This window comes from Bufo gargarizans, chromosome 1 (assembly GCF_014858855.1).
Source record: "Bufo gargarizans isolate SCDJY-AF-19 chromosome 1, ASM1485885v1, whole genome shotgun sequence".
Lineage (NCBI taxonomy): Eukaryota > Metazoa > Chordata > Amphibia > Anura > Bufonidae > Bufo > Bufo gargarizans.
The window spans coordinates 377,271,742-377,286,420 of record NC_058080.1 but is presented as its reverse complement, the minus strand read 5'-3'; the positions used below and the strand labels follow the sequence as shown (position 1 = coordinate 377,286,420).

The following is a 14,679-nucleotide window of genomic DNA, read 5'->3' as shown; positions in this document are numbered from 1 at the left end:
TGTCCTTAGCAGTGGTTTCCTAGCAGATATTCTACCATGAAGGCCTGATTCACACAGTCTCCTCTTAACAGTTGTTATAGAGATGTGTCTGTGTCACGGAAGGTGTACAGGAAACAAGACAACACAAAATGAATATATGACTCACTGGATCCAAAACTAAGGAACAAAAAGGGAGACCCCTGCATCAGACCTGGCACTCTCTCTGACTGCTCAGCCTATGCAAAAATCCCAATGGTAGATGATCGCATATCCTCGTACCTCGACTGTATAACACCTGAACACCCTATAATAGTGAGGGGACACGACCACCGGCTCCCTACACTAGACACGGAGGGAGTCAGGGTCACCTGGGATCCAGAAAACAGAAAATCACAAATGAATGTACAACACTTATCTTGTAGAAGACTGGGAAATAGGATCAGCATGCACACACACTCCAGGAAGTTGTATAAACCGCACACTAATGCATTATGGGGAGGAATTTAAAGGGATGCAATCAGTCCAACTACATGACAGCTGAGAGAGGCTAACGAGATAAGGAACTGAAATTCAAAAAAAGGGAAGCTCAAGGAGGAGGTTCTGAAAGGCATCTGTCAGAGCTTCTCAGATGTCTGGTGGTGACAGTACCCCTCCCCCTACGAGTGGACTCCAGACACTCAGAGCCCACCTTCTCAGGATGGGACCTATGGAAAGCCCTGATGAGACGAGTGGCCTTAATGTCCGTCACTGGGACCCACATCCTCTCCTCAGGACAATAACCCTCCCAATGAACGAGGTACTGGAAAGAACCGCGGACAACACGAGAATCCACAATCCTAGAGACCTGAAATTCAAGATTACCATCAACCATAATCGGAGGAGGAGGCAAAGGCGAGGGTACAATGGGTTGAACATAAGATTTTAATAAGGACTTATGAAAAACATTATGGATCTTCCAAGTCTGAGGAAGATCAAGACGATAGGCAACAGGATTGATGACAGACAGGATTTTGTAAGGCCCAATAAACTTAGGACCCAACTTCCAGGAGGGAACCTTCAATTTGATATTCTTGGTAGACAACCACACCAGATCACCAACATTCAGGTCCGGACCAAGCACACGTCTCTTATCTGCCACACGCTTAAATCTCTCACTCATGCTCTTTAGATTATCCTGAATCTTTTGCCAAATAGATGACAAAGACGAGGAGAATCTGTCCTCATCAGGTAAACCAGAAGACCCCTCTCCCGAGAATGTCCCAAACTGCGGATGAAACCCATATGCACCAAAAAATGGTGACTTATCAGAGGACTCCTGACGACGGTTATTTAAAGCAAACTCAGCAAGGGACAAAAAAGAACACCAATCCTCCTGATTCTCCGCCACAAAACAGCGCAGATATGTCTCCAGATTCTGATTGACGCGCTCTGTCTGGCCATTCGACTGCGGGTGGAAAGCAGAAGAGAATGACAACCGAACCCCCAAGCGAGAATAGAAAGCTGCGTGCCCCTATCAGAGACTATGTCTGAAGGAATACCATGCAATTTGACAATGTGATCAATAAATGCCTGCGCCAGCGTCTTAGCATTGGGCAAGCTAGGAAAAGGGATGAAATGCACCATTTTGCTAAAACGGTCCACCACCACCAGAATCACAGTCTTCCCCGAGGAACGAGGCAGGTCCGTTATGAAGTCCATGGACAGATGTGTCCAAGGACGGGAAGGAATGGGTAAGGGAAGGAGAGGACCTGAAGGCCGTGAATGAGGGACTTTGGCACGAGCGCAAGTCTCGCAGGCTGCCACAAAACCCTCAACCGACTTACGAAGCGCAGGCCACCAGAATCTCCGAGCGATGAGATACACTGTGGCTCTTGCCCCCGGCTGCCCAGCAAGGACAGTATCGTGGTGTTCCTTAAAAATCTTGTGTCTTAAAGTGAGAGGCACAAACAACCTTCCAGGAGGACAAAGATCAGGAGCCTCTGACTGGGCTACCTGCACCTCTGCCTCCAATTCAGGATAAAGAGCAGAGACCACCACACCTTCAGCCAAAATGGGACCCGGGTCTTCAAAATTCCCACCTCCCGGAAAAAAACGTGACAGGGCATCTGCCTTCACATTCTTAACCCCAGGGCGGAACATGACAACAAAATTAAACCTTGAAAAGAACAAAGACCATCTGGCCTGTCTCGGGTTCAGACGCTTGGCTGATTCCAAGTAGGCCAGATTTTTATGGTCAGTAAACACGGTAATAGGGTGTCTGGCTCCCTCTAGCCAATGGCGCCATTCCTCAAAAGCCAACTTGATGGCCAACAACTCCCTATCTCCCACATTGTAATTTCTCCCTGCGGAGGAGAGTTTCTTCGAGAAAAAGGCACACTGTCGCCATTTGGCAGGAGAGGAACCCTGAGACAAGACCGCACCCACACCCACCTCAGAAGCATCAACCTCAACTATGAAGGGTAGAGAAATATCAGGTTGTACCAAGATGGGAGCGGAAGCAAAACTCTCCTTGATATTAGAAAAGGCCTTACGCGCCTCTACTGACCAGGAAGAAAAATCTACCCCCTTTCTGGTCATATCAGTGAGTGGTTTAACAACAGAGGAATAATTCAAAATAAACTTCCTGTAATAATTGGCAAAGCCCAAAAAACGCATCAGCGCCTTCTGATTCTCAGGAAGCTCCCACTCAAGCACAGCGCGGACCTTCTCGGGGTCCATGCGAAAACCAGAAGCGGAGAGAAGAAACCCCAGAAATTGAATTTCTGGAACCGCAAACACACATTTTTCCAGTTTCGCGTATAATTTATTCTGGCGCAGGATGAGCAAGACCTGACGTAAGTGTTCCTTATGAGTTTTGAAATCAGGAGAAAAAATCTAAATGTCATCCAAATACACTAATACAAATTTTCCCATTAAATGATAAAAAATGCTGTTCACGAAATGCTGAAAAACGGCTGGGGCATTCATCAAACCAAAAGGCATAACCAAATTCTCAAAATGGCCCTCAGGGGTATTGAAGGCCGTCTTCCATTCGTCTCCTTCTCTGACCCTGACCAGGTTGTATGCCCCTCTTAGATCTAATTTGGAAAAGACTTTAGCCCCAACAATCTGGTTAAACAGGTCTGGTTAAACAGAGGAAGCGGATAAGGGTCACGAATAGTGATACTGTTCAGCTCCCTGAAATCCAGACAAGGTCTTAAAGAACCATCTTTTTTCTTAACAAAGAAAAAACCAGCGGCAACAGGTGACTTCGAGGGTCGTATGTGTCCTTTTCTCAGACTCTCAGAGATATAAGCACGCATAGCGACCCTTTCAGGTTGGGAAAGATTGTATGAACGAGATTTAGGCAGCTTGACGCCTGGGATGAGATTAATAGGGTAATCGTACTCCCTGTGCGGGGGCAAATCCTGAACTCCACTCTCAGAGAAGACATCCGAAAATTCAGAGAGAAAAGATGGTACAGTCTTAGTAGAAACCTCAGAAACAGATGTCGTGAGGCAATTCTCTCTGCAAAAGTCACTCCAACCATTTATTTGCCTCGCTTGCCAATCAATGGTGGGGTTATGTTTAGTGAGCCAGGGTAGCCCCAACACAAGAGGAGTAGTCAATCCGCTAAGGAAGAAACATGACACATCCTCAACATGAGCATCACTCACAATTAAGCGGATATTGTGAACTATGCCCTTTAATGATTTCTGAGAAAGTGGAGCAGAATCAATAGCAAAAACAGGAATATCCTTTCCCAAAGTGCATACCTGGAAACCATGAGTTATCGCAAATTGATTATCAATGAGATTGACAGCTGCTCCACTATTTACAAAAATCTCACAAAAAATGTTCTTGCTCTCTAGCGCCACCCTGGCAGGCAGGACAAAACGGGAACTACAAGCAAACGGAAAACCTTCAATTTCCGCCTCAACCCTGCCAATAGTAACAGATGCAACATTTTTTAAAAGATTTTTTCCTTTTTGTTTCTTTATTACTCCCAAAAAACTGCCTGAATCTCCTAGAGGGACAAACATTTGCCAAATAATTTCTACCTCCACAACAAAAACAAACCTTCCCATGCGGGCTGAATCTTCTATTGTCAGAGGCAATCCACCCCAGCTGCATGGGCTCCTGCTCAGTAGTGTTGAGCGCGAATATTCGAATTGCAAATTTTTTTCTCGAATATCGCAATTTCGAGATTTCGCGAATATTTAGAATATCGTTCTATATATTCGCGAATTCGAATATTCATATTTTTTTTTTTATTATTATATTTTTTTCTTTCCCACTTCTCTAAAGTTGTTCTTACCTGTCCTATGGATTCCTGGCTTCCTGGCTGCTCCAGTCAGTGGCGTTTTCAACTTACTGCTATATTCCATATTAGCTAAATTACAATCTAATCTATATGTGTATTTTACGAAATTTCGCAAATTGCGATGCGAGTAATATAACACGAAATAATCGCATGAAGATTTCAATTTAGCACTGCTATATTCCATATTCTAGCCTAATATGGAACATAGCTGTGCTAAGTTAGCACTGCTATATTCCATACTAGGCTAGAATATGGAATATAGCAGTGCTAAGTTGAAATCTTCATGCGATTATTTAGTGTTATATTACTCGCATCGCAATTTCGACTTTTGCAAATGTTCTTAATATTGCTCTAACTTCGTCTTTTAGAATATTACGAATATTCTAAAAGACGAAGTTAGAGCAATATTACGAAATTTCGTAAAATACACATAGATTGTATTTAAGCTAATATACTGCTATAGTAATATTTTTTAATAGTGTACATATTTTACAAAACTTAAGTTCAGAAGAGGCAAAAAAAAATTAGAGGAAAAAAAAGGGATTATAGCACTATATTAGCTAAATTACAATCTATATGTGTATTTTACGAAATTTCGTAATATTGCTCTAACTTCGTCTTTTAGAATATTCGTAATATTCTAAGAGACGAAGTTAGAGCAAATCACAAAATTTCGTAAAATAGACATATTAGCCTAGCCATAGTCAATTAGCATAGGAACGTTGCCTTATACTATCAAGATAAATAATCGCAATACGCGAAAAAAAAAAATCGTATATTATTCGCGATAATTGAAATAATTACGAATATTCGATTTCGACGAATATAACACGAATATTCATTCGAATATTCGCGAAATATCGCGAAATCGAATATGGCACCTCCCGCTCATCACTACTGCTCAGAAGGGGCTGACAGCGACTGAGACCCCTGCGCACAGAATGAGACCGCTGCACTGTCCTGGGATAGAGTATGACAGGAAGGAGTGATCTCTCCTCTCTCTCTAAGACGCCTGTCAATACGAACGGCCTGAGACATAGCAGAGTCCAAGGAGATAGGCCTCTCATGAAAGGCAAATGCATCTTTCAATCCCTCTGAAAGACCATGGCAAAATTGACTTCGGAGTGCAGCATCATTCCAACCAGTATCAGCTGCCCATCTCCGAAATTCTGAGCAGTATATCTCTGCGGATTGTTTACCCTGGCATAACAGACGTAGTCTAGACTCAGTCAAAGCAATACGATCTGGATCATCCTATATCTGACCCAGGGCTAAAAAGAATTCATCCACTGAACGGAGGGGCCGTGCCCCCACCGGCAGCGAAAAGGCCCACGACTGAGCGTTACCCCTGAGCAGCGATATAATGATCCCCACCCTCCGTTCCTCATCACCAGAGGAATGGGGAAGAAGGCGAAAATGGAGTTTGCAAGCCTCTCTAAAACGCACAAAATTCTCACAACCGCCGGAGAACGTATCTGGGAGCGAGATCTTAGGCTCAGAACAAACTCCATGAACGCAAGCTGAACTGGTCACTTGAAACTGAGAAAGAGTCTTACGGAGATCAGCTACCTCCATGAAAGACCCTGGAAGCGTTCAGTCAAAAGTGAAACCGGATCCATGCTTGAGACGGTTTTGGCGGTTTATAATGTCACGGAAGGTGTACAGGAAACAAGACAACACAAAATGAATATATGACTCACTGGATCCAAAACTAAGGAACAAAAAGGGAGACCCCTGCATCAGACCTGGCACTCTCCCTGACTGCTCAGCCTATGCGAAAATCCCAATGGTAGATGATCGCAAATCCTCATACCTCGACTGTATAACACCTAAACACCCTATAATAGTGAGGGGACACGACCCTCGGCTCCCTACACTAGACACGGAGGGAGTCAGGGTCACCTGGGATCCAGCAAACAGAAAATCACAAATGAATGTACAACACTTATCTTGTAGAAGACTGGGAAATAGGATCAGCATGCACACACACTCCAGGAAGTTGTATAAACCGCACACTAATGCATTATGGGGAGGAATTTAAAGGGATGCAATCAGTCCAACTACATGACAGCTGAGAGAGGCTAACGAGATGAGGAACTGAAAACCAAAACAAAGGAAGCTCAAGGAGGAGGTTCTGAAAGGCATCTGTCAGAGCTTCTCAGATGTCTGGTGGTGACAGTCTGCTGCTAGAACTCTGTGTGGCATTGACCTGGTCTCTAATCTGAGCTGCTGTTAACCTGTGATTTCTGAGGCTGGTGACTCGGATAAACTTATCCTCCGCAGCAGAGGTGACTCTTGGTCTTCCTTTCCTGGGGCGGTCCGCATGTGAGCCAGTTTCTTTGTAGCGCTTGATGGTTTTTGTGACTGCACTTGGGGACACTTTCAAAGCTTTCCCAATTTTTCAGACTGACTGACCTTCATTTCTTAAAGTAATGATGGCCACTCGTTTTTCTTAGATGCTTTTTTCTTGCCATAATACAAATTCTAACAGTCTATTCAGTAGGACTATCAGCTGTGTATCCACCTGACTTTTCCACAACGCAACTGATGGTCCCAACCCCCATTATAAGGCAAGAAATCCCACTTATTAAACCTGACAGGGCACACCTGTGAAGTAAAAACCATTTCAGGTGACTACCTCTTGAAGCTCATCAAGAGAATGCCAAGAGTGTGCAAAGCAGTAATCAAAGCAAAAGGTGGCTACTTTGAAGAACCTAGAATATGACATATTTTCAGTTGTTTCACACTTTTTTGTTATGTATATAATTCCACATGTGTTAATTCATAGTTTTGATGCCTTCAGTGTGAATCTACAATTTTCATAGTCATGAAAATAAAGAAAACTCTTTGAATGAGAAGGTGTGTCCAAACTTTTGGTCTGTACTGTATATAATAAAAATGTCTACATTAAGGGGATTAAGGGGATTTTATTTCACATCACTCCTCTGGAGACTTGGCTACTCCATTTACGAGGATTGAACGATACCAGCAGCACTGACCCTTTGCCCTCACAAGTGTTGTGCCTACGTAAGCACAACACGAAACGGTGAGCACAACTTTTGGCACGTTTTGTACCTGAACACCCTTTTAACTTCATATTGCCCTTTACTTTCTCTTCCACACACTAAGGGAATTGTCTCTGAAAAGGGCAAGCTGGGAATAAGCGCCTGCCCCAGGCGGCCGGACCTACAGAAGCAGCCGAGCAGCACTAAATAATCTATATGACCATATAGTTATTAGTCTTGGACATGGGTTTTATCTGGAATTGCTACTCATCCCCATTCACTTGAATGGTACTAGACAAAATACTGCCTCTGAACAAGCATTTTGCAGTTTACACAAAAACATTAGACCTGGACAAACCCTTTAATCAACTTAAAGCAAAATTTTCTTCCTGAAAATATAATACATTTTCTTCAAAAAGTGTTTTAACAAACTAAAGCTAGACCTGCTGTTTCTACAGATTTCTCTGTTCTCACAGTCCTTGAAGAAATTTTGTTTATATCTCAAGTTTCTCATTTTAAAACCAAATAAAGCATTTGGAGATCTGGCTCTGGTTTGGCAGAGGAAAATACAGGTGCCTGAATGGAATAGTAAATACTTTTCAAAGGTCTCAGCTGAATAAGAATTTATTTTATTAGCCTTTTCCCATTTTAACATAACATGTTTGAAACCTGACATTACTCCCGAGAGCAGCAAGGAAAAATTCAGCAAATATTCGTATCACAAGTTGACCCACTCTTTCCTGGACTGTATAATGTAATATTTATTACAATGTCAGTTTTACATTACCTGTTGACTCCATTTTTGACAAGAGATTTCTGATGTTGTTGTGTTGACAGTCCCTTGGTAATGTCGTCCGTTGCCTTTATAACATATTTCTGGAATAGATAGGATTTTCTTAAATATTACTTTCAGTTTTTCAAATGATAAATTATTCATCCACTATGTTACAAGTAAAGGGGTTATGCCATGATTGCTGTAAAAAAAATCCGACATCATACAGTACGACAATCTATTTCTAACAAAGCTAGAACCATCCCTGTACCTCACATGGATCCAGAGCTCCAACCATTCATTGCTTCATTTGCTCTGCTAGATTTATTTCAGGCTGGCAGATTGGGGGGGGGGGGGGGGGTCTTGATCCCTACTCAATAGGTCACGTCACTGGGGTGAATTATACTAGTGAGCTCATCAAGTTACCACAGAAATTCCCACCCACCTATTCTAGATGACGGAATTATGCTAACTTACTCCCCTAGATTCTAACACCCCAATATGTTCTATCACAATAGCTGCCACCACCTATACTATAAGGCAATAGGGGCCTGTACTCAGATATTCAATTTTTTTATTTTTTTTTTTGTTATTTAAACTTTTTTAATTTTAAATATTTCTTTATTATTATACAAAACACATTAAATATACAGTATCAGACCGTCCAACGGGTCATTGCAATAGTACTTCACAATGACATTTTACCCCTACCACCCCCCCGCCCCCACCCAAATATATCACTATTTATAATGACATTGTATGGTACTATTTATACTGACAATGTATAGCAATATTTATTTTTCCTTTCCCTATTTTTCTTCTCCCCTCCTTCCTCCCCTTCCCTTTTATAAATATCTTTTTATTGCCATCTTCCCGAAAATCATCCTCTATGGATTAGGGAAAAAATTTATATTTTTTGAGGCATCGGAAAAAGATGGGAAGAAAAAAAAAAGAAAAGAAAAACATTCCAATCTTATTTTATACATACCCAAATATATATTTTTTTCCCCCAAATTTCCCACCCTCCCACCTCCCATAGGGGGGGGGGGGGGAGGGAGAGGGAGACGTGCAATACAAAAAAAAAAACAAAAAAAACCTGTCTATCCAGCCCTAAAGTAACCAGATCTTCCATATTTCATCCATAGTTTTTCCTTTTCTACTATGGCCCTCCATCACCCGTTCTTCTTTAATCAAGTCCTCTACTGCTTTTCTCCACTGCCGAACTGTTGGAGGGTCAACCCCTACCCATTTCTTAAGTATTAAAAGTCTAGCTTGAAATAAAACCTTACTAAGAACCATACTTATATCTCTGTTTAGACCCAGATGTTCGGTTGCCCCCAGAATACACGTCATCGGGTCCTCTTTGAACCTTCAGAATTCGATATATAGTGTCTGTTATTTCTGTCCAATATCTAAACAATCTGGGGCATCTCCAAAAGCAATGCATTAAGTCAGCTCTCTCTCCCCCACATTTAAGACAATCATCCGAAGCTCTAACGCCCATTCTTTTCAATATCCATGGGGATCTATGCAACCTATGAACCACAAAAAATTGTGAAATCTTATGTGAACCCCTGTTTGAGACTCGAGAATAATTCTTTAATGCATCATTCCATTTTTCTTCCGTAAAGAATTCGAGTTCATTCTCCCATTTTTTCCTAGCTAATATTGTAACCCGTTTCTTTTTTCCCCCCATCAGTATCTTATATCTTTTTGCCGTTATTCCTCTTCTTTCACCCAGATTAGTAAATTTGTGTAATAACTCAGATCTTTCCATCTTATATTTATCCTCTTGCATAACTGACCTCAATGCATTCCTAAGCTGAAAGTATTTGTATATGTCCTTATGCGGTATACCAAACTCTCTAACCATTGTATTAAAGTCTTTCAATTTACCCTGTTCGAATATCTGGTTTAAGTATTTCATCCCATTTTTCTCCCAGTCTATATACATTTTGATCCCCTGCAATTCCTTAAGGTTAATATTTTTCCATATAGGTGTATATTGCAAAAACCCTTTAATCTCTAGTATTTTTTTAATCTCCACCCATACATATTCCATTAAATTTAAAACTCTATTTCCTATATTATTTCTCCCCAGTGTACCCGATTCCAACACCTCTAAAAAGTTCCATTCTTCTTTCCATCCCAATCTATTTACTACCTGACTACCCACCAACCCATCCAAACTACTCTTTATTTGAGCATATTGTGTAATTATATAGTAGAAAAACCAGTTCGGAACTGCGAGTCCACCTTCTCTCACTGGGAGCTGAAGTATCTCTCTCTTTATTCTGGGAATCTTACCTTTCCAAAGGAAATCTCCCATTAACCTATCAAGCAATCTAAAGGTATCCTGCGACAACTTGACTGGGGCATTTTGAAGGACATATAATATTTTAGGGAGAAAGACCATTTTTATTAAATTTACCCGACCCTAGATATTCAATTTTTAAATGTAATATACAATAGTGCAGTGCAATACAAAAAGAAAGTGTCAGATAAAAGATACAAATATACATACAATAACAATGCAGTAAAACAGATAAAATAAAAGGGATAAAATGCAAAATATTGGCTTACTGAGATGCAGCAGTTATATTCCGGCTGTGGGGACAGCTGAGGATACGGGCAGTCACTCCAAACGATGTGGATCCCCAAAATGGCTGACCCTTACCTGTTCCCAAACACCCATTTCTATCCCCCCTCAGCCGAGGGGTGGGCTGTGAGGGAACCTCCCTCCTTTCGGTCCAGCCTTCTGGGCCATCTGATATTATTCAGGTTTTTGCCCCACCTTTCCACAAGGCTGTCCGATGTCGCAATATGAATCACAGTGATTCCTAGCCGTATGACAGGGACTGCGGGTACAGGTATGATCCCATAATCTGAGCCGCTTCCTCCCGGTCAAGTTATGAATTCCAGAAGGCCAGATCCTAAATACAGAGAAATGCCTCCTGTCCAGTATGGCGCGCATAGACTCTGCCCGAAGCCCATTTCAGGCTGAACACAATTATTAGGGTTCTGAGGCTGTGGGTGCCATGAGGTCGGAGTTATTAAATGGTCTAGCAGACAACATGTCTGGGGTTGCTCCGCATTTTTAATATCTCCCTTCCAGGTCTTCATTAGTGTGCCCAAATGGCTTGTAATTAGCAGGCCAGTGTTAAATAGAGCTTCCTCTGAGAAGGTAGAGTGTCTCACCTAGTTTTCAGACTGGCTGGCACCTGGAGGTACAATTTGCATTTACTTAATAGATCAACAGCCACTGCTATACAATCTATAAAATATGAAAATCTATATATCTATCTGTCTATTACCTCGGATTTCATTACACGGGGCATGTCCTGTAACTGTCACAGCTTCTAACAAAAGATATGGCTGTGGCAGTTGAAGGATGAAACCGACTATGTGTGTCCACCTTAGTGAGGTGGACAGAGACATGAGGAAAAGAACATCAGGTGGCGATATATGCAGTAGATAGATTTTATTGAATAAGGGCTCCGTGTCCGTTGTTCCGTTTTCCGTGATTTTCTGTGGACCCATTGACTTTCAATGGGTCAGTTGAAAACTCTGAGAATGCACCGTTTGTCATCTGCGTCCGTGATCCGTGTTTCCAGTCTGTCAAAAAAATATTTTTTTGACGGACAACGGTTTGCGGACCCATTCAAGTCAATGGGTCCGTGAAAAAACACGGAGGCACACAAGATTGTCATTCGCGTCCGTGTTCCGTGTCCGTTTTTTTTCTATCATTTTCAAGGCAAACTTGACTTTTTCCACTTTTCATGTCTGGTGATCCTCCAAAAATCAAGGAAGACACACTGAAGAAAAAACGGACACGGATCACGGAACAACGGAACCCCGTTTTGCGGACCGTGAAAAAATACTGTCGTGTGCATGAGGCCTAACTCAGTGGCTATGCTACATTTTTAATTACTTGCAATAACAAAAGCATTCAGATCCAGGTGCTGGTTTGAAAAATGTAGAACATTTTCCTGGGACAACCCCTTTAAATATATAAATGATATTAAATTGATCAGAGATTAATGCAACAGGAAGTCTGTGACTAACGTAAGCTCTCAAATTGCTGCTAATATAGTGAGTAGTGCCACTACTGCTACTTTAGCACCACTTACATTCCACTGTGTGGCCTGACGATGGAGAGACAATATTATATGGAGTAGTTAGTATTTTTGATACACTTTCAAATGTTTCATTTTTATACAAAAATATTTTAATTGACCCTTTTGACTAGAAGCCTGTATAAAGAAAGTATAAAGGACTAATTCTACTTCTCTTTTTAAATTCACCCCTGGTTTTGTCTTAAAAAAATTGCAGAAACCTAACCGTGTAGTTATTCTATAACACTTGAACAGGCTGTGTGCCACTGCAGGAGCTGCTCTTATTCAGAGGCTGCCTACTCTGGCTCTTAGGAGAGGTTTGAGTTGGACAAGACATCTACATGCCCAATTATTGCATATGAAAAGACAATGGGGGGAATTTATGATGAGAGGAATATTTGAGTCTGCATTGACTTACCTTATTCTACATTTATCAAATGTCACATGTCTGATAAATTTGTCTTATCCTCAAACCTAACACTTTTGTCTACAAACGCTACTCCAGTTCTCCTACTCCATCCTCCTAATTGGAGTGAGATTGCGATTTTTTTTTTGTGACTTTTAAAAAAAGTCTCAATGATAAATCTGGAGTCAAACTCATTAACATAGCTGACCACATCCGATTTTCCACCCACATTACAAAACTGGAGTGAGTGTGTAAAAATGCAAAAAGTCGCAAAAGGGGTAAGTGAATCGAGCTTCGGAACCAAGATCCGAACCCAATTCATTACTAATCTTCATTTTAAGGCTGTAGTGTGCATTTAATGCTGTGCTGTCTCCATATAGCATTAAAATGTATGTGCTTCGGCGAGGAAAAATTTGTTAATTCTGAAGTTGCGCTAGACCTAAGTGAATAACTTCGGGCTTCGATTCTACAACTTTAATAACATGATCAAGAATCCGAAGTTGGCTTCAGTACCGGCTGTTACATCAGTACCAAAGCTAACTTTGGATTCCTGTTTTAAAATGTTGCTAAAGTTGTAGAATCAAAGCCCAAAGTTATTCACTGAAGTTTTGCAAAAAAATTAAAATTGCTGAATTTTGTAAGGCAAAACTAGTTGCCAGCAAGCTGTATGAACCAGTCCCTCACTCTCTCTATATGCTTTACCTGATTAAACTCTAAAATATACCCAGTTACATCTTCCATTTCTCTCCCTATCCCTTGTTTCCCTATAGAGTCCCTAGCCACTAGATTATGTATGTGTCTGCCATTAGAGATGGCCTCGCGGTTCGCCCGGCGGTTGTTTCACGGCGAACTTCGCTCGTTCGCAGTTCGCCGAATGATCGAACATATGGCGATGTCTGCCTGCGCCATATTCTTTTACATTGTGAAGAACTTTGACCCATGACACATCCATCAGGTGGTACAGGCAGCCAATTGAGACGTTTCAGCACATAGACATACCCACTACCTTATAAATAAACCTGATCTGGGCGCCATTTTACATTCAGTCCTTTGCCAGTGTAGGAAGAGGTTGCTGTGTGGAGCAGGGACAGACTATTAGGGACACCAAACGCTAGCTAATAGGGCCATAAAAACCCTTTCAAGGACTGGTTTAAGTGTGCTATCGATAGGTGTGACATACTGAGGGGTGTAATATAATATACTTTCTAACATAGATGTAACCCTCTATCTTCTTCTTCCTTACTAGTTTTCCCCACCAATATTCACAACTGGCTGCATTTTTTTTACACAACAAATTACCAAAACTTCAGTTTTGTTTAGTGGACTTTAGAATCGATTTGCACATCTCTAGTTTCCACCTGTTCTGTGTTTTGACCCGCACCTGGTTTTGGCTCAAAATCTCTGACCGAACACTGACTGTGTGATTAAGTCCTATACAGAACCAGAGGGATGCTAAGAGTCATGAACTTCCATATGTGCATGACGGTTTAAATGGAAGACTTTTGTACTTTAATCATTCATATTCAGCCTTATTAGTTTTCAGGTAGATGTGGGTTGCAAGTTCAGTAATAAAGTAATCTAAATACACCACTAGTACAATTTTTCACTTTGAAATAACGCGTACATTATTACAACTTACTGGTAATATTTTCCTTATGTAACTCTGCAAAAGAGAAATAAAACATTTTACAACATGCCCATTTTTACAAGGAATGTGTAAACTACAGAGCACTAAATAATCAATCAAATAAAAATATAAATTTTTAAAAATGTATAACAATCATTTGGTGGTTCACACAGTAATGTCTGTGTTAAAAAACAAACAAAAAGAAAACTGTGGAAATGGATGTAATTGTTCATTTGTTGCCTAAATGCCTAAAATTTTAATGCAATCACTTTTATATGTGCTGATTATTGATATGATTTTCCTGTGTTCATAATATTTATAGAGCAGGGAACTACATTATTTAGTCTGAAAAATACACTAATTTAATGTGTAAAACATAAATCTTACATTCAAAGAGGATTATCACCTAAACGTATCTTTATATGTGAATGGGACAGCCCTCTTCTCACAGTTCAGTGCCAGTTTAACCTTG

General features: G+C 41.0%; 1 protein-coding gene across 3 annotated transcripts in view; it reads right to left on the bottom strand.

Annotated features, from left to right (window-relative positions):
• The window catches only part of LOC122920499 (muscle, skeletal receptor tyrosine protein kinase-like), a 252,908-nt gene that overhangs the window by 51,857 nt on the left and 186,372 nt on the right, over positions 1-14,679 (bottom strand). For 2 of the 3 annotated variants that reach the window (XM_044270061.1, XM_044270041.1), the window contains exons 11-12: positions 14,220-14,243; positions 8,075-8,163 (exon numbers count right to left, since the gene is read on the bottom strand). In XM_044270061.1, the coding sequence (XP_044125996.1) occupies positions 8,075-8,163; positions 14,220-14,243 (113 nt within the window). The remainder of the gene's footprint in view (positions 1-8,074; positions 8,164-14,219; positions 14,244-14,679) is intronic. The other variant, XM_044270050.1, reaches the window with a different exon arrangement.